At 33.6% G+C, this 20,598-nt stretch overlaps 1 protein-coding gene and 1 pseudogene across 2 annotated transcripts in view; both read right to left on the reverse strand.

The window, feature by feature from the left end:
* Window positions 1-20,598, reverse strand: part of SLC6A15 (solute carrier family 6 member 15) — a 53,028-nt gene that overhangs the window by 24,616 nt on the left and 7,814 nt on the right. Inside the window, exons 2-5 of one of the 2 annotated variants that reach the window (XM_055356928.2) lie at window positions 9,142-9,231; window positions 7,464-7,939; window positions 1,549-1,706; window positions 1,073-1,199 (exon numbers count right to left, since the gene is read on the reverse strand). In XM_055356928.2, the coding sequence (XP_055212903.1) occupies window positions 1,073-1,199; window positions 1,549-1,706; window positions 7,464-7,752 (574 nt within the window). In that variant the 5' untranslated portion in view covers window positions 7,753-7,939; window positions 9,142-9,231. The remainder of the gene's footprint in view (window positions 1-1,072; window positions 1,200-1,548; window positions 1,707-7,463; window positions 7,940-9,141; window positions 9,232-20,598) is intronic. The other variant, XM_004053632.4, reaches the window with a different exon arrangement.
* On the reverse strand, window positions 9,493-9,646 carry LOC115930379 (uncharacterized; annotated as a pseudogene).

The following is a 20,598-nucleotide window of genomic DNA, read 5'->3' on the forward strand; positions in this document are numbered from 1 at the left end:
CAATGGTGCGATCTCAGCTCACTGCAACCTCTGCCTCCCGGATTCAAGTGATTCTCCTGCCTCAGCCTCCCAAGTAGCTGGGATTACAGACACCCGCCACCAAACCCAGCTAATTTTTGTATTTTTAGTAGAGATGTTGTTTCACCACATTGGCCAGACTGTTCTCAAACTCCTGACCTCAGGGGCTCTACCTGCCTTGACCTCCCAAAGTGCTGGGATTACAGGCATGAGCCACCGCACCCAACCCCTTATCAAAGTAATTTAAACAAATCAGGTTTATCACCCCTACTACCCTTGGAATTATGGGATTGACTCCCTGGGTAACCACTGTCAAATATGCTAGCTGCTGGCCACATGTTGCTTTTGAAATGGGGCCAATCTAAAGTGACATGGGTTACAAATGTGAAATTTGAACTAGATTTCAGATTCAGTATAAGAAAATTATTGTGAATTATTATATTAATAATGTTTAGAGTAATTATATTGAAATAGTATTTTTATATAATAGATTAAGTAAAATATTTCATCTATTTCTTTTTACTTTCTTTAAACATGTTTACTTGAAAAATATAAACTATAGCTGTGCATTACAATCTATGTTTACTAGACATCACTACTATAGGTGACTGCTCTTTATAATATTTATATTATATTATGGGATTTAAAAAATGATGGGAAAAGTAAGAAACAACAGAACCAAAGACATAAAAGCAACTATTTTCATTCAAATTCTTATTTCTGTCCCCTTTCTGTTAGTTTTAATGAAAATGTAAGGCATCAATCAGGGCATATAAAATAAAGATTATCAAAGTTAATAAGTGAAGGCTTATAATACTTTACCCTAATATCTTAGGGCATAGTAAAGTAACTTGGAAAGAGCTAGAAAAATTATATGGTCCCAAAAGTCTATCTCTAAGAGTCTGTCAATCCTGAATGTGAGCAAAGTCTGTTATAATGATAATTTTGAATGATGTTTCTACATTATTTTAAAAAGAAAAAAATCTTGAAAGCTTGTACCTTTGCCACTCTTATAATGCTTAAATACCAAAACACTATATTATACATATCTTACAAGTGTGTGAAGCATTTTTCACCAAAGGACACTGATCCCAAGGCAGGGGTTGCTGAAAAGACTGAGAAAAATAAAACAAACTCCAGCCAATGATGACGTTGTAGTAGAGAGCTACAAAATAGCACACCTGCAAAATAAAATGATATCCCATTAAACCTCTCATACCTCTTCCATTAAAAGAATGAGATCAAATGCATAAAATTTTATTTAACATTTTAAAATCCTCTTCATTTTATTATTTATTTGGGACACATTATCTTTTCTAAAAAGTTAATGTCTTTCTCAGGACTTAGAACAGGCATTAACAACATTGAGCTATATTAATATTTATAGTTAATCCATATGCCAGTAACGTTTTCTAAAACATAGTAAAAGAGTTGTTTATTAACACACACTCAAAAGTTTCATTTAAATGTTAATTATATAATTTGAAACCCTATAAAGATTACAGCATACACCAACACCAGGAAACTTACTACACAACTTGCAAATCCAATCCCGCCCAGTTTAGGGCTTATGTAATTCCATACACCAATGCTGCCTCGCCGAATTCTTTGACCCACAGAGAGTTCCAAGAAAAAAAGGGGAATACCTATCACCGTAAGTAGTATTAAATATGGCAAAAGATATGCACCTAAAGAAACAAGAACAAAAAATAGATTATATTTTCAATACAGTGGAAAATACACTAATTCAGTTTATCCCATTAAAGATAATATTTGAATTACTATATAGTGCAATTATGGAGAACTCTGAAGAAGACACAATTTCATTACTTTGCACTTTCTAGATTCTGAAATTTGAATTTGATTTCTACAAAGAGTTTCTGATAATAAAATAATTAGGATAAAATTAAGAATATTAATGAATAGCTTTAGTTTAAATTTATTTAAAGAGTAAAACAGTTTCATTTTCCATAAAAATAATTGATTATTTAAAATTCATTCTTTTCTGGGGCAGGTTTCACAAACTCCTAGAAATCTTATTCACACAATGTTTATGAACTCATTTATTAAAATTTATACAAACTCATTGAAATAATGCATTCTAAATCAGAAAAATTAGAGTGAATGAGATTTTATGGCATTAACGTTGACTTTTTTTTTCTGAATAAAATAACTTCATGGAAGAAGAAATGTCTGCTTAGACTGAAAAAGAAAAAAAAAAACAGCAACATAACTTCTACCAGAGACAAATGTCATTTTTCCCATAAATACTACATAAAAGAAGTACACAAATAGTTTTTTGTTTTCCAAAATTATCAGAAAAGGTAGTGAGAGTCATTAAGAAATTGAAACATTTAATATCTATTGTAAAAATGTATATGTTATTATCCTTGTAATAAAATTTCCATATTTTAAAAAGTATTTTTTAGTTAAATCACAAATTAAGACATATGACTATGACTAGTGATTTCAAAAGGTACCTAAAGAGTTTGACAATGTTAACACAAGATTCTATTAACTGAATTATAAAAAGATAAATGAAAAAACCTTTACTCATTTCTTTGTGTCTTTCTTTCCTTTTCTTTCCTTTTGGAGACAGGCTCTCACTCTGTCACCCAGGCTGAAGTACAGTGGTGTGATCACTGTTCACTGCATTCTCAAACTACCCATCTCAAGGGATCTTCCCATCTCAGCCTGCGGAGGTCATTCCTACATGAGGCTACATGTGCAAATTATTATTAAATGACCTCTTAGGTAAACTTCTTACATTCAATTTTTTAATCTGCAGTTTTGTCCAACTAGATACTGTTAAATGTAATGGTCTTACAATCAATGGTAACTAATTCCTATTTTCTATAAAGAGCCTTTTATTATACATTTCCTACATATTTATCATATCACTGAATAGATTTTTGAAGCTATTCAAATCGTCTTAATGGAATATTTAGTGGAACACAAATATTTAGTGAGTAACTGTATTCAGCCGAAGCAGTGAAATAATGGATTTTTTCAAATTATTTATCTCAGCATCTGTATATCTCTGTAATAATGATTATATCCAGGCATTTCCCTACATAGTAGTTGCTACATAATCTGAACCTTTCTATGACTGATTTTCAGTCTTTCATTCTTAGTTGATTCTAACAAAACTACATATACAATGTAAAAATTGGATGCATGAGCTTAGAAAACAAAATTCTAATGCTAAAATGATTAGTAACATTCAGGAACTGCTGACCTGAATGTTTTTCCCAAAGACTGAAAGTGAATTTTAACATCTGCATCAAATCTTAGATTATGAATGGGTTGTTTATACGCATGTGAATGAGTAAGAAAAAAGAGAGAAAGAATTATGACTGAACTCATTGGGGATTTTTTTCCAGTTATGTGTGCGTGACATGCTGTTGGATACTTAGACTTTTCTTCTATCTCAAATTCCTCTATAGAAAACAGTATGAAGAACCCTTAAAGAACTGAAAGTAGATCTACATTCAATCCAGCAAGCCCACTCCTAGATATCTACCCAAAGGAAGAAAAGTTATTATATGAAAAAGATACTTGAGGCTGGGCACGGTGGCTCATGCCTGTAATCTCAGCACTTTGGGAGGCCGAGGCTGGCAGATCGCTTGAGTTCAGGAGTTCGAGACCAGCTTAGGCAACATGGTGAGACCCCCCCCCCCCCGTCTCTACTAAAAAAAAATAAAATACAAAAAGAAAGAAAAAAAAAACAGCTGAGCGTGGGCTGCGCGCCTGTGGTCCCAGCTACTCGGAAGGCTGAGGTGGGAAGACTGACTCTTGAGTCCAGAGATGGGGAGAGGTTGCAGTGAGCTGAGATCGCACCACTGCACTCCAGTCTGGGTGACAGAGTGAGACCTTGTCGAAAAAAAAAAAAAAAAGCCAAAAACAAAAACCAAAAAAAAGACACTTACATGCATTTGTTTACAGCAGTACAATTCACAATTGCAAAGATGTGGAACCAGCCTAAGTGCCCATCGACTAACGAGTGGATAAAGAAAAGGTGATATTATGCACCACAGAATACTACTCAGCCATAAAAAGGAACAAAATAATGCCCTTCATATTAAGTTGAATGGAGCTGGAGGCCATTATTCTAAGTGAAATAACTTAGGAGTAGAAAACCAAAAACTTTATGTTCTCATTCATAAGTAGGAGTTAGGCTATAAGTATGCAAAGGCATACAGTATGATGTAATGCACTTTAGAGATTCAGAAGGGGAAAATTGGGATGGGGGATAGGGTTAAAAAACTACATATTATGTACAATGTATGCTACTTGGGTGAGGGGTACATTAAAATCTCTGAATTCACCACTATATAATTCATTTATGTAACAAAAATCCACTTCTACTCCAAAAGCTATTGAAATAATTTTTCTTTTAAGCGTGGCACGTTGGCATGCTGGATACCTGAAACTAAAGGAAATTGGAAGGACCTCAGAAGCCAAGGCTTCCTGGCCTTTTTCTTTACTCCTGTCTCCCACTCTTTTTTTGTCCCTGAAGCAAGTCACAGACACAAGATTTCTTTTTCCCTCAAGGTGGGTCATAGAAAGTAGGATGCCTCTTCGCCAAAGCAAGCTACAAAACCTAGAAAGTTCATTTTCTCCCTTCTCCCTTGAAGATCCTCATTCCGGAAACGTCCTGTTTCATATCCAGGAGAAAGGAATGCTACTCAGAGAGGCCAAGAAAAATCTGAACAGACAGGACTTGCTGGGTTTGCTTCCTTTAGTCTATTCTCATTAGATCTACCCTTTTGTCCAATCACATTTCTACATGGCTGCCTATTCTTCAGGTAATCTAAGCATAAAAACAGTTGCCTGGGCGCGGTGGCTCATGCCTGTAGTCCCAGCACTTTGGGAGGCCGCGGCAGACAGATCATGAGGTCAGGAGATCAAGACCATCCTGGCTAACACGGTGAAACCCTGTCTCTACCAAAAATACAAAAAATTAGCCGGGCGTGGTGGCGGGCGACTGTAGTCCCAGCTACTCGGGAGGCTGAGGCAGGAGAATGGCGTGAACCCGGGAGGCGGAGCTTGCAGTGAGCAGACAGAGATTGCGCCACTGAACTCCAGGCTGGGCAAAACAGCAAGACTCGGTCTCAGAAAAAAAAAAAAAAAACAAACAAACAAACAAAAAAAAAAAACAGTTTTCCCTGAGTCTTTGGGTCTTCATTTCTGAAAGTTCCCATGTTATGAAAGACTACGATTTAATAAATGTGTTACGCTTTAAATACATATATTTGAACATGTACTATTTGCCAGCCACATTTCTAAGCACATTACCTGTAGCTATTAATGTATCCCTTACAAGAATCCTTGGAGATAGATAAAATTATTAACCCTATTTTACAGGGTGGAAACTAAGCCTGAACAAATGAGGTAGCCTGTGAAAGGTCACATGGGTAATGTGTAAAAGAACCAGGCTTCAAACAGTGAAATTGACTTCAAAACCTGATCTGGAAGTCTCTATACTATACCACCTACTTCGCTTAACCATTGTGTTTTAAAAGGATAATATCATTAGGCAAATAAACCTATATTGACTCTATTACCTTTTTTTTCTATTACTCAAAAAGTGCTTAAGTGATTCATGAATAAGATTTTGATAGCCTGAAGCAGAGGACTATCTTCTGGTTGTTTAGCCAGAAGATATTCCTCCAACAATTAGAAGACTCAATGCCATACTGAATGGTGAGTACAATCTTTGGTACTGTAACAACCATTCTAAAGTGAAAAATCGGTTTGTATTTTATAATATGTACACTACTGCTTTCTAGTATTTCCATTTAGTAGAAAAGAAATAATACTAGAAAAGATATTTTGACTTTTTTAATGTATGGAAATAAGAAGGACGAGCCATTTGTGCTAAGAACCAATTACTACATATAAAATCTTTTAGCACTCTCCAGCAAGACAGAAATTGTACTAAATGGAAGTCAACCTGACTTTTCAGCCAAATCAGCTATCCTCCTTAATAGTGTGGTCAATACGATTTACAAGGCAAAAAAGTCTTAAAACCAGAATTGATATTCTGCTAGCCTTGGCAAATGGAATGATTTGTGAGAAACAAAAAGCAGGATAGTACATAGTTGCTTACAGCTGATTTAATAAATAATTCATGTGTGAGGTTACCAGCTAGCTAAGGAGCTTTTCAGTATAGGGATGCACAGTGCGTCACTGACTCTATGTATCGATCTTTACCTCTAAGGCAGATTTGCCAAATGGGCTACTTTTTCCAAACCTTTTGTTTTGTGCCTGTTTGAATTAACTAAAAGATATCTTAAACATATTTTGTCACCATAACATCTTAGAGTTTCATGTTTCAGTGGCCAGGAAAAAATTTACATACGCATGGGTTTTATTATTTTATTTGATGTAGGGTTTGTAGATTACAACCACATTAAAAATAAACCATATCTTTGTCCAGTCAATAAAATTATCACAAACTAGAATCAAATACCAAAATATTCTTTATATACTTTATGTCCTGAAATGCATGACTTATGGAATATTTTGTTTGCAGCCACACTTATTTTAACAGCATGTACATGTACATAAATAATAATATTTCATATACATAGATAATAACATTTCAATCCAATGTTAAATTAAATTCAGTTTGATTTTGGTGTACTATAGAACTAGCATCATACGTAAACAATTTTCCCCTTTGTAAAGTTTTTTCCCTAGACTTCTAAGATAATTTTGCTAAGTAAGCCTTTATAAGTACAAATGCAAATATTAATAGCAAGAATAACAATGATGTTGCAGATAATTTTGTTTAAAATTAAGGTTGCTAATTTCTTTAAAGTTGTCTTTGAGACGGAACATTGTTCCAAAATACCCCCATAGAACTGGAAAGGAAATGCATAAAATGCCTAAGAATGAAGAATGTCTAGCATTGTATTATCTGTTTACATTCCTTCTACTGGGATCTAAATGTTCTCATCAGCATTTGAAGATTATAATTATTCTAAGTTACATATCATTTTGTATTTTTTGAAGAATGAGGCAACTTAAAATTAAGAATTAATAAATCACGGAGAGAAAATTCTCTGTTTTCCTTCACCAGTATTGTCATATATCAGAAGCTTCAGGTTATTCTTCAAAGGGAATAATTTACAGGCACAAATGATGCAAGAAAAGTTTCACTCAGTTATTCAGAGTTGTTTAATAAGCTTCCAGAGCAAGAAGTTGAGAATGTGTTACCCTTAAGCAATCCCTGAGCATTCACAGCAAGCCCATCTGCTCCTGTGGAAACGTAATCTGAAAACATATCTGGGCTCACTTCCCACAAAGAAGTGGGTTTCTCTAGCTTTACAATGAAATTGAAAGTTTCAAAAATAATGAGAAACAGCAATAATAGGAGCTATTTGAGAAACCCAATTGCAATTTACTACAGTAATTTATCACTTAAAAAGATTACTTACCGCCCCCATTCTTCTGACATAGGTATGGAAATCGCCACACATTTCCTAAACCTACAGAAAATCCAACTTGGGCCAGGATGTATTGTAGTTTACTGTTCCAAGCTGGTCTTTCATCTTCGACTTCAGATCCTTCTTCAACATCTGTATCTTTCTCTTCCTGGCCATCAACAATTAGTTCACTTGTCTTAAAAGCATCATCAGCTGCGTCTTCATTGGAAAGAAGGTCTTTGACAGACTCAGTAACATCATCATCTAATTCTCTTTTTACCACCTTGCTATTTTTGGGCATTGGAGAGTATGCGAAGTATTTAAAAAAAAAAAAAAAACTCCCTTATGGCAAATGTGTTAATTCTGTTTTTCAAAACAATGTTACTTGATAGGAAGTAAAGACCGAGGATGATATCAAATAAATCCTTGATTCAAGGTGATAAAGCCTTATGGATTCTGAATCCGTATGTCCAGTATTCCGTAGGTACCTGTAAAATTATAAGTTGAAATGTGATCATATTTAATGATGAAAAAATTTAAATATAGAATTATTCTTTTTTGTTTATTTTTATGATAGAAACCCTTTCTACAGAGTATAAAACATGTAACTGTCTTTAGCATTTCAGAGCTTAATATTCCCATAAGTATAAGAATTTTAAAGCACATATGAGCTTCAAATACAATTTTCTTAGCTAACATCCTCCTTCTTGCAAAAATCTCGGATACACTCCAATGCATAATGAATATTCTGTTCATTAGTAACTAAACTTTTAGGACTCTTTTTCTTAATTCTTTATTTTTTCCTCCCTGACTAAAGCAGATATTTTCTTATATATCCCTGATTTTGTTCCTTGTGGAATTATAAACACAATTGCAAACCAACTCTGTAAATTTGTCTCATATATAATCTCTTCTGTTCAAACATTCGTCATTCACTCATTTGATATTAATTGTTCTTCTCAAAAATTTAACCTAGTTTATTTTATTTTATTTTTGGAGACAGGGTCCCACTCTGTCACCCAGGCTGGAGTGCTTTGGCAAAATCAGGACTCACTGCAGCCTGTACCTCTCCCAGAGATCCTCTTGCCTCAGTTGCAGAAGTAGCTGGGACTACAGGTGTGTACCACCACACCCAGCTAATTTTATTTTTCTTTTCTTTGTAGAGATGAAGTCTCACTATGTTGCCTAGGCAGATCTCGAATTTATGGGCTCAAGGGATCCCGCCTTGGCCTCCCAAATTGCTGGGATTATATTGCATAAGCGATCTCACCCAACCCATTTGATATTTATTGTGATGAGGCTTTATGGGATACAATAATCAATGAAATGTACAAAGCATGTTTTTAAGGATCTTATATTTAATAGAGAGAAAGGTACATCAAATAACAATTCTATAGTGCAGAATTTAAATGACTCAACCTTATTACAACAGGAAAGATCAGGAATGTTGGATAAAATTAGAGTTGAGCATAAATGGAGTGAGGTCATACCCAAACATAAGGAAAAGTATAAATGAGACAAGAAATGATCAAAATGTACATTATATATATGATCAGTCTCTTAACAGCTCAAGAAAAACACTGTAATCACTTTGGGATTTTTTTTCCTTTCTTTATTTGTATGTTACGTCTCCTATCGTTTTCCCCACTCAGATATAGACCAAGTAAGTATATAAGACATGTCTACAGACCAGCGTGTGACTGAAAAATATGAGTGCTTCTCTTCAAATCTGAATCAGGAAGTTTATGAAATGGTAGCCCAAGAATTCCGCCCTTCATTTCTGGAATAAAATAGAATTTCTTAAGAGAACTGCTATTAGATTGACATTAAAAGTCAAAGAAAACAGATATCATATTTCAATCTATAATCTTAATGAGCAAGACAAAGTGTTGGGTAACCCAGTGGGAAAAAAAATTACTTAACTTACTATGTAACTAATTTGTTGCCTTTAGGTTGGGATGATGTTTAGTTGTTTTAAAATTAAAATATATACCCTAAGAGCAAACACTTCTCGTTTAGGATTTGGTGAAGATTAAGAGAAAACTGTTTAGAAAATTGTGAAAGAGATGCATTCCCAAAATATTTTGAGTGATAGACACATCTCCAGAATAGGTGTAAAACTTCCCACAGTGATTATTTTAAACTGATAAGAACAGATACTACACTTGATCTTAGCAAAAAGGCCGAGAAGCGATCACAGTGACTATTTCACAGAGGCCAGCAAAGTTTTGATATGGAAATAATTCATGAGGTTTGACATTTTGTCTGTTTAATTTATATTATTTTCCCCTACAGCTCAGTAAATATTAGTTGAATACATTAATAAATATAGCCATTGAAAAACTGAAATAAACAAATTTCTAGATGGTATTTGCTGGAAGAAAACAACCTGACATATAAAAAATTGTGATTTGTAAGACATGAATTATCCAGAAAAAAGATTTACATTTATTAAATTATCTGAAGATAAAATGTGTTGGCATAGTAGCAAGTGATATATGGATAAGAGCATGGATTTTAGTCTGACAAATTTGGAGTTGTGTCCTAGTACTATAACTTATTAATTGTGTAAATGCTGATAGTTATGCCTCTCTTAACCTCAGTTCCCACAATAAACTTTGGTTTCTTATTCCTTTTGCTTTTTCCATACAGACAGAAAAGTAAGGAGTGTATCCAAGCTTAGAGATACTATTACAGTAAAAACACTCAACATTTTACAAAGAAAAAAATTTTAAATAGTGTGAACCATGAATCTCCCCCAAATTTTTACGGAAAATACTATATCTCTTCTATACATTTCTATTCTTTGGACAAAAAATACACACACAAAAATCAAAATAAAAGGTAATACCTTTGGCTACTACTGCATGTTTTTTACACACCAAGTAAATAATCCTCACCAATTTACGTAAGATATCCTTTGGCAAAGTTTACACTCAAAAATTCTGATCAAACTACCTGAAGGTCATATTTTCTATTTTAAAAAATCAGTATCTAATGTAAACAAATTTTAAATGTAATATTATATCATAAACACTTTGAATATACATAAATATATACTATAGATATTGTATAACAACTCTAGCCAAACTTTATAAAATAAAATACTTATTAAAAAGGGAGTTGAAGTGGGTATTTGCATGCATTAAGAGCTCCTTTTCTCATATGAGCAAAAAACTATAATGAATCCTTAATGATATGATAAATAAAATTATCTAAGCTCTCTTTTCTTACTATTTTTCTTAACCTGTCCCACTTCTTGGTCTGTCTGAGGTGGTTGTAGGAAGATAGGGGAAGAATTGTAATTAACATTAAAATATTCACAATAACATGTAAGTCTGGGAGAAAATAAGTCATTGCCTTGAGAATGACATTGTTTATCTTACTCACCCCCATATTACCAATGTTTAAACTTGTCTGTTGAATGAATGAACCGAAAAGTTTAAAGAATAAGATCATATAACTAAACAAGTATTTTGCACTTAGATGTTTTCATTTTTGTTTTTTTTTTTTTTTTTGAGATGGAGTCTCACTCTGTCACCCAGCCTGGAGTGCAGTGGCGTGATCTCGGCTCACCACAACCTCTGCCTCCCGAGTTCAAGCAATTCTCTGCCTCAGCCTCTTGGGTAGCTGGGATTACAGGCACCCGTCCCCATGCCTGGCTAATTTTTGTATTTTTAGTAGAGACGAGGTTTCACCTTCTTGGTCAGGCTGGTCTTGAACTCCTGACCTCATGATCCACCCACCTCGGCCTCCCAAAGTGCTAGGATTGCAAGCGTGAGCCACCATGCCCAGCTTGTTTGTATTTTTACTTTAAGACCATGCACCCACTGAACATAAGAATTCACTTCTTGTGCACAGGTTTCATATAGCCAAAAGTAAATAAATAAATTTAGTTTCTGAAGAGATTTATTAAAACTAAGTATAGCAACAATAATTTAGAAGCCAGATCAATTTCAAATTTTTAAGAGTAACTTTCTTGAAGGATAACCATTTTTATAAATTCTAAAAGCCCGCCTAAAAACTTAGTCCATAAATGTAGTCCATAAACATAGACGAAAAAGAAAATCAAAAGAGAGGTTGGCAATTGCCAAAAATGTATTAGAATTGTTACATCTGAGAATAGAAGAAGAAATGAAGAGAAATGTCCAGGAAGAGAGATAGAGTGATAAAGTATCAGTGCTCGATAGGTCATGTGGACAGTAGTGGCATCAGTATCAAGTAACAGCACAATCTCTGCCAACTTAGCAGCATCCATTCTTGTGACAGAGAATCAACGAAGGAACAAACTATCACTCACTGCACTTCATCTGCACCAAAGAGTTGTAATACTTGTCCTCATCATTATTTGGTAAGAGCCTCCTGTCTACAACTGTACAATAGAGCAGGAGTCAACAAAATATTGCTCATGGGCCAAATACAACCCACCATCTGTATTTTGTAAAAAAGATTGTATTGGCATGTATCCATGCCCATAAAATATTGCTCATGGGCCAAATACAACCCACCATCTGTATTTTGTAAAAAAAAGATTGTGTTGGCACGTATCCATGCCCATAGATTTACATTTTGTTATGGCTGATTTTGTGCTACAACAACAGAGTTATTGTTATGGACCGTAAAGCCTAAAATGTTTACTAACCCTTCACTGAAAATATTTGCCAACCTCTCTTTAAGAGAATAAATCTAAATCGAAAATGTGGAGTTCCCCAGCTCACTCAATTTGTATGGCACTACTTCCCATGTCAAAAAATATTCCAATATAGAAATTTTCCTATTGAAAATGAGTAGTTCCAAATAATGAAAAATCTGTGTATGGAAATGGAAAGATAGAGGTGATAGTGGACAGAGGAAGAAACATAAGCAAAAGACATATACAGAATATAAATATACACCAGGAAACAATGTGCTTCAGAGTTACAAAGAAAACATTTATTTAAAATAAATTTCATGGAAGTGAACTAAAAGATTAATTGAAAGAAAAAGGTAAGTGGATGAACACAAGAAATGGGAGAATTCATCAGAGGACTAAACGTCACATTAGAAGCAACTGAAGGCCAGGTGTGGTGGCTCATGCCTGTAAACCCAGCACTTTGGGAGCACTAGGCGGGTGGATCACTTGAGGCCAGAAGTTCGAGGCCATACTGGCCAATATGGTGAAACTCCCTCTCCCCTAAAAAAATACAAAAATTAGCTGGGTGTGGTGGCAGGCGCCTGTAATCCCAGATACTCAGGAGGCTGGGGCAGGAGAATCATTTGAACTGGGGAGGCAGAGGTTGCAGGCAGCGGTTGCAGAGATCATACCACTGCATTCCAGCCTGAGTGACGGAGCAAGACCGTGTCTCAAATAAAATAAATAAAATAAAATAAAATAAAATAAAGAAAAAGAAACAACAGAAACTAGAATAAACACTACTGAAACTATATCTGAGACATGGAGGACAGATGTAAAGAAAGTTCACAAAAAAGAAATGAAAAGTTACAAATATCTTAAAGTAATTTAGAAGAAAGCTAATGAAAACTGAAGTCAGCTAAAGGTAATCCAACAAACTTCTAATTGGTATAGCCAAACACAATAATACAATTAATAAAACACAAAATACTGAAACAAAAGCAGAGGTTTTGCTTGAAGACTTGTATTTGCAAATAATAATAACAATACAGAAGAGTAAACACTGATAAATTACCAAGATAAGAATTCCTAGGGATTTGAAGCAGAAGTAGAAAGATCAACTTAAAACACGTCTCATAATATCCATTAATAGATGAAATTAAAACACTTCTCATAATATTCATTAATTTCAATAAAACTAAGAGAAAAATATGTGATCTCCAATTTTATACCCAATTAATTTGTATTCCGATTATAAGAGCCACAGGCAAATATTCCTAAGCATAAGAAAAATGATGAGCCCTATGGGATGAAGGAGTGGGGTATGGAGGGAAAGACTACATAATCATAAAATTTAGCCAAACAGAAAACAAAGTAAAAGATCTTAGTAAAGAGGAGCCATGTTGAAGAATAGAAGTGAACATTAATTTAAACAAGGAGATATGGTTTACTTTTTATAGAAATTATGTGCAGGGGACAATTGTGAATTAAATTACAAAAAAAACAAAATCAAAAATTGAAATGAGAGGAGAAAAAGAAATAAAAGTGTGAAAATATGCTCATCTTTCGTGTAGGAAGTAATAGATACTGTGTAAATATGACTTGGTTGGGCACAGTGGCTCATGCCTATAATCCCAGCACTGGGAGGCTAAGATGGGCAGATCACTTGATGCCAGGAGTTCAAGACCAGCCTGGCCAACATGGTGAAACCCCATCTCTACCAAAAACTACAAAAATTAGCCAGGCCTGGTGGCATGCACCTTTAGTCCCAGCTACTTGGTTGGCTGAGGCACAAGAATCACTTGAGCCAGGAGGTGGATGTTGCAGTGAGCTGAGATTGCACCACTGCACTCCAGCCTGGGTAAGAGTGAGATCTGTCTTAAAAAAACAAACAAACAAACAAAAAACAACTTATTATATAAAAGAGGATAATGACCTCAAGCTCTTCATGTTTTCATATAATCTTTCTTATTTAATTGTAATTTGATATTACAAGAATCAATATGTTTTGATGTGAAAAGACATGTATTGGTCCCAAATATTTATACATAGATTTTAGAAAGAGACTATCTGAGTTCAAATTGTAACTCTGTCACTTATGGTTTTATGACCCTGGCCAAGTTACTAAACTGTGCTTCAGTTTCTTCATCTATAAAATGAGAACAATAATATACTTATCTACTGATAAAGTACATAAGTCAATGTCAGCACACTGAAAGGACTCAATATATTCTCTCTTTATTACTATGATTATCACAACACTAAGACTAGAATATAACTGATTTGTTGTAGATGCTTCTGTAATATTAAGGACAATGTTAGGTCCAGAGCCAATGCTGCATGTTTAATTTTCTCCTTAACACAACTTTTTGTTTGTTTCAGTTATCCATGGCTGCACATCAAATCTCCTTTATATTTAGTGGCTTTGAAAAACAATTTAATTCATTCATGATTCTCTGAATTAGCAGTGTGAACTAGGCTTACGGGATCAGTTGTTCTTGAATTCGGTCCTGCACTGCAGTGATCTGTCAGTTCCAAGAAGGTGGTCTAATATGGTCTGACATTCTAGCAAAGTCAGGCTGTCAGCTGGAGCACTTTGGTTTGCTTATAAGTAATCTCTCCAAAATACTAGCTGCAACTTGTTCATATTGTAGCTCAGATTTCCAACTGTAGCCAAAAAAACGGTGAGCCCAATGTACAAGTGCTACTAGAGCCTCTCTCTATTTCACATTGGCTAATGCCTCATTGACCAAAGAAAGTCTCAAACCTAAGTCCATACTGATTCAAGAGTAGAGATAAACCTTACTTTTTGATGGAAGGGACCAAAAAACCCTACTGCAAAAGGCATGCGTAGAAAGGAAAAAAAAATACTGCCACTATCTTTGAAAAAATTCAGCATTTTCTTAGTTTCCACCTCCCTGGAGTTTTAATCTTGAGGAGAGGCACAAAGTGATAAAAAAGTAGGCATGTCATCCAATTCCATCAAAGGCATTATGCCCAGGCTGTAAATACTACCGTAGTCATGGACATTGGTTCCTAGTTTTCAGAACTATTTTCATTCTTGCCTTTTTCCATTTCATTGCCAAGCATCCCATTGTTTCTTTGAGCTCCTGTGACTGCCAATATTACTTTTCTTTGCCTCTTATCCAGCATCAGTTTCTAAAGCTTGCAAAGAACCCCAAATGGTTTACAAATTATGAATCAAAAACTACTGCTATATTTCCATTCGTCTATCTATGTATATGAACATAAATACACAAATATGTTGGGAACTTTACAGTATTTAAATTTGAACTTATATTTACCTCTTTCTCAATCTCTCATTTTTTGTATCGCTTTAGTTATCTTCATATATTTTTCAAAATAAATCTATTTTGAGGCACTTAAAAGTAGATCCAAAATTTTTAAAATCATGATAATAAATTTCCAACTCAGTGGTTCTTAACCCCAACCATTTTACTTTTTGTGTTCTTTTTCAAGATTGTTTCACCTATTCTAGGTTCTTTTATTTCCACATAATTTTTGAAATCGGCTTGACAATTTCTACCACAAAAAACCCAGCCTACTAGGATTTAAAATTGAATTACATTGATTTCATTGATCTATTTGGGGAACACTGATATCTACCAAATTGAGTTTTCCAGTCTATAAACTTGGTGTATCTTTTTATTTATTTCATGTCTTTAATTTCTCTCAACAGTGTTTCAGAGATTTCAGTGTATTGGTCTTGCACAACTTTTGTTAAATTTATTTCGATTAATGTGTGTTTGGGGTATGATTGCAAATTCTTTTCTTAGGTTTCAATTATATTTTGCTAGTATATGCAATATAACTGATTTTTAATATAGGCTTCTGCCCACAAAGATGCTAAATCAAGTTTTGCATCTTTCTAAGATCCTGAGGGACCTCCACTTACATAATCATGTCATCAGTCAATAATGATAATTTAACTTTCATTTTTATAATTATTTACTTTTATATCTTTCTCTTGACTTATTTTATTGGCTAAGACATCCACCAAAACATTGACTAGAAATGCTAAAGGCAAACATCTTCATTTACATTTCAGTGTTATTTGTAGTCAATATTCCCCTACGTTCAGTGTTAATTGGACATTGTTTTCATAGATCCCTTTATTAATTTAGAGAAGTTACTTTATATTCCTAGTTCAGTGAGGTCATTAGTTTGAATTACTGTGTTAAATTTTGACAAATTATTTTTGCCTTCATTAAGATAACCATATCAGTTCTTCATCTATTCATATGGAGTATCACATTCGTTGCTTTTCTATCTTAAAACAATCTTTCATTTATGAAATAAACCTCACTTGGTCAAGATGAATTACTTTTTAATATATCACTAAAATAAATCTGCTATATTTTGTTATAGATTTTCTTTCAACTACATTCATAGGAAAGTGGGTGTATATATGTATGTATATATATACATATCTATACACATATATACATGTATATATGTATACACATATATGTATATATGTATACGTATATATGTGTGTGTGTGTGTTATATATAAAATGTATTTTGCTTCTCTGGTTTTGGTGGTGCCTTAGAAAGCTTTGAAATGATTTATCTTTTATTTTCTGAGAGTACGTGTGTAGAATTAGTTTTATTCTTCTTTAAAAGTTTGGCAGCACTCACCAATAAAGCCATCTGGGCTTGGGGTTTTCTTTCTGAAAATGTTTTAAATTAAAAATTCAATTCATTTCATTGATATACAGCTACTAAGATTTTCCTTTTCTTGTTTTACTTTTGGTAAGCCATCTTTTTGAAGGATTTGTCCGTTTTATGTAAGGTGCCAAACTCATTGCCATAAAGTGTTCTATAATATTCCACAGTTTTTTAAACACATATAGAATTCGTCATCATATCTTATCTTTATTACTGATATTGGTAATAGGTCTTTTTCTTTGTTTTTATCTTGACCAGTCTTGCTATAATATGTTCACTAAAAAATTAACTCAATACTTTCTGCCATTCTTGTTCCATCTTTCAAAATTTCCTACCTCCCAAGCCATTGTTACAATCTCTTTTGAAATTATATTAAATTTTAATTAACATTTCCAGTGAAAATATGCAAACACTTGAAGTAGCAGGTAGGTGTCTGCATCTGACATATATGATGGATGACTCAAACATATATATCTGCACTGGCTAATTTTTGGCATTTGTCACAAGCTTAGTATTCTATAATAAAGCACTAGAACACTAGTAAATTATCTCCCTGTCTTTGGCAACTTAAAATTTCACTGAAAAAAAAAGTTTTATTTAAATACGAACTAATTTGAATATGAAATGTTTAATTATTTATAGATTCAAATGAAATTCATTTTTCTATTTTCTAATATAGGACAAAAATAAAGACCATCCAAATAAAATCAAAATTTGGACCATACTGTAATGCTCAAGAAAAATTGTCACCATATGCTGATTAGTTTATAGTTATGGTATAATTATAGAGGAAAAATATTTTCATCAAGAGATTTCATGAAATACTGAAATAATAATCTTGATGAATAATATGAAATATTTTTAACAATATAGAATTCAATAAATTGAAATGTATTTTGCAATTGTATCCTGGTTTACATAAAATTTTTGCACTGAGCTATCAAATAAAAAATTACAGAGCCAGTCAAAAGGAAGGGAACTTTTTTTTACAAATAACAATACCAAGTCACAATTTATAATTCATTAAATGTATATGTTTTTTTCCCAAAAGGTGGGCTACAAATAACACACCTATCAGAATGGCTAAACTTTGTTTTTTAAAGTAATAACACCAAATATTGGTGAGGACATGTAGAAACTAAATCAATCACATGTTGCTGGTGGAAATGTAAAATGGTACAGCCACTCTGAAAAACAACTTGGTTACTTTTAACACTAATAAAGACTTCTCATAGTAACCAGCAACTATATTTCAGAGATATATCACAGAAAAATTAAAAAAACCTTACAAAACTTGTATACAAATGTCCATAGCAGCTTTACTTATAATAGAAAAACACTGGAAACTATCCAGTACGCGTTTCAATGGGTGAATGGTTAAACTGTGCTACGTTCGCACCATGAACCACTACTCATCAGTAAAAAAGAACTATTGATAATGATACTCAGTGAAAACAATATAAAAATGCCAATTTCAAAGAAATACATATATAACAATTTTTATATAACTTTTGTGAAATAACATAATTATAGAAGTAAACAACATATTCATGGTTTGAAGAGTTAGGGATGGAGAGGGTAAGTGGGTGTGCTTATAAAAGGGTAGCAGGAGAGAATCATATGGTAAGGCACACAGGTTACTATCTTCATTGTGGTAAGTGCTAGAAGAAGGTATACATTTTATAAAATTTCATAGAGCTATAAACGTGGACATACTATGGATTATACCAACATCAATATGCTGGTTTTGATATAGTAGCGTATCTGACATAAGATGTTAGTGGTGGGGAAGTCGAGTAAATGGTGCATACACCTCCATGTGCACCCTTCTGTGAAATCATAATTATTTCAAAATTAATTATAATCATAAAGCAATTTCCATAAATTGGAGTATATTTTTGTTGACTTCTGTGAATCAAAGATAGACAATCTTTCAAAATTCTTTTAGAGATTTCTGAAGTAGACAAAAAGTTTTTAAGACAAAGTTTTATTAACATAAGATATACCTCATGTAAGTGACGAGTTAATGGGTGCAGCACACCAACATGGCACATGTATACATATGTAACAAACCTGCACATTGTACACATGTACCCTAAAACTTAAAGTATAACAAAAATAAAATAAAATATACTAATATGCCCTAGTATTAAAAAAAAATTAAAAAATAAAAAATAAAAAACACTGAGAATAAAAAAATTACTTCAAATTTAATGTCTCAAAACAACAGAAATGTATTCTTTCATACTTCCGGAGACCAAAGAATCCAAATTAAGTTACAGTCAACCAAAATCAAGGCGTTACCAGGGTGGTATTTTCTCGGGAGGCTCTAGGGGAGAATGTGAACCTTGCCTTCTCCAGTTTCTGGTGGCTGCTGGCTCTTCAATTTGTGGCCTCATTACTCCATTCTCTGTTTCTGTAGTCAGATTGCCTACTTCCTTCTACTTCAGTCTAATATCCCTCTCCATCTTTCGTATAAGGATGCTTGTCGTGGCATGTAGGGCCCATATGGATCTTCCGAAATCATATCTTCATCTCAATACTATATCTGCAAAGACTTTTCTTCCAAATTAGGTAACATTTATAGATGTCAGGAAGTAGGAACTGGACACATCTTTAGGAGGCATACACTATTATTTAAACTAATTTATACTATGTTTTCTAAAAATATTAATTTAAAGGCACTGAATATGTTTTATTTGTTCATACATCCTTATACAATGTTGTTTGATCTTTTATAGTTATTTGTTGTAGTAGGCTGTTTTCCCTTCTTTTAAATCTGGGTTAACTTTGGTTTGCTTTGACCAGAAGGCAGCAGCAGTGAAACTATGCAAGTTCCAAGGCTACAGAAGCTTGGCAGTTTCTGCTTTCACTCTTTTGGAAGCTAGGCACCATGTAAAACGTCTGCTTCTCCTGCTAGAAACCCCACATGGAAAGAGGGAGAGAAAGGGAGAGAAAGGGGGGAGGGGCGGAGGGGGGGGGAGAGAGAGAGAGAGAGAGAGAGAAATAGTCTCAAGCAACCATCATCTGAGGTGAAGCTCCAGGCATAAGAACAAAGGTATTGATATTCCAGCCCTAGCTGAACAGCCAGGTAACACACCAATTAGAGCAAATGAACCACCCAAATGAGCCCAACCACCCCACAGAAGAATGATTTTAAAAAGTCATTATTTTAAGACACTATGCTGTAGAATGGTTTGTTGTGTAGCAATAGATACCTGAAACATTTGTCTATGGATAAGATTAATTATGTATTGGATTTAACTAAAATTATACAAACTTTACTGAAATTTAAAATATTGTCCAATAACCTGTTCACAATGCGGCTAGATCTATGTAGAGGATATGTGGTTTAGGTTTTTAAATACAAACAGTGATTTCATTTTAACCACAAAATAGGTATTAACTTTCAAAGCCACATTTAGTCAATCATATGTAAAGCTGCATAAAGTCAATTTCATGCTTAAGGCATCTTGGATATCGTAAGTGAAACAGGAATTATCATTGCAAAATCTGCAGACATCAAAATGACCATGAGAGAATACTAACAAAAACTCTACACACATAAATTTAGTAACTGAGGTGTAACCAATCAATTCCTTAAAAAACACAAACTACCACAACTTAGCCAATAAGAAATAGATCATTTAATAGCTATATAACTAATAAATAAGTTGAATGCATAATTTTAAAACTGTCACAAAAGAAATCTCACTGGAAAATTCTACCAAACATTTAAAGAAGAATTAACATCAATTCTACACAATCTCTTCAGGCAATAGAAGATGATAGAATAATTTGTATTTCATTTTATGAAAGCAGTATTACTCAGATACCAAAACCA

The sequence above is a fragment of the Gorilla gorilla genome, chromosome 10 (genome assembly GCF_029281585.2).
Source record: "Gorilla gorilla gorilla isolate KB3781 chromosome 10, NHGRI_mGorGor1-v2.1_pri, whole genome shotgun sequence".
NCBI classification, from domain to species: Eukaryota; Metazoa; Chordata; class Mammalia; order Primates; family Hominidae; genus Gorilla; species Gorilla gorilla.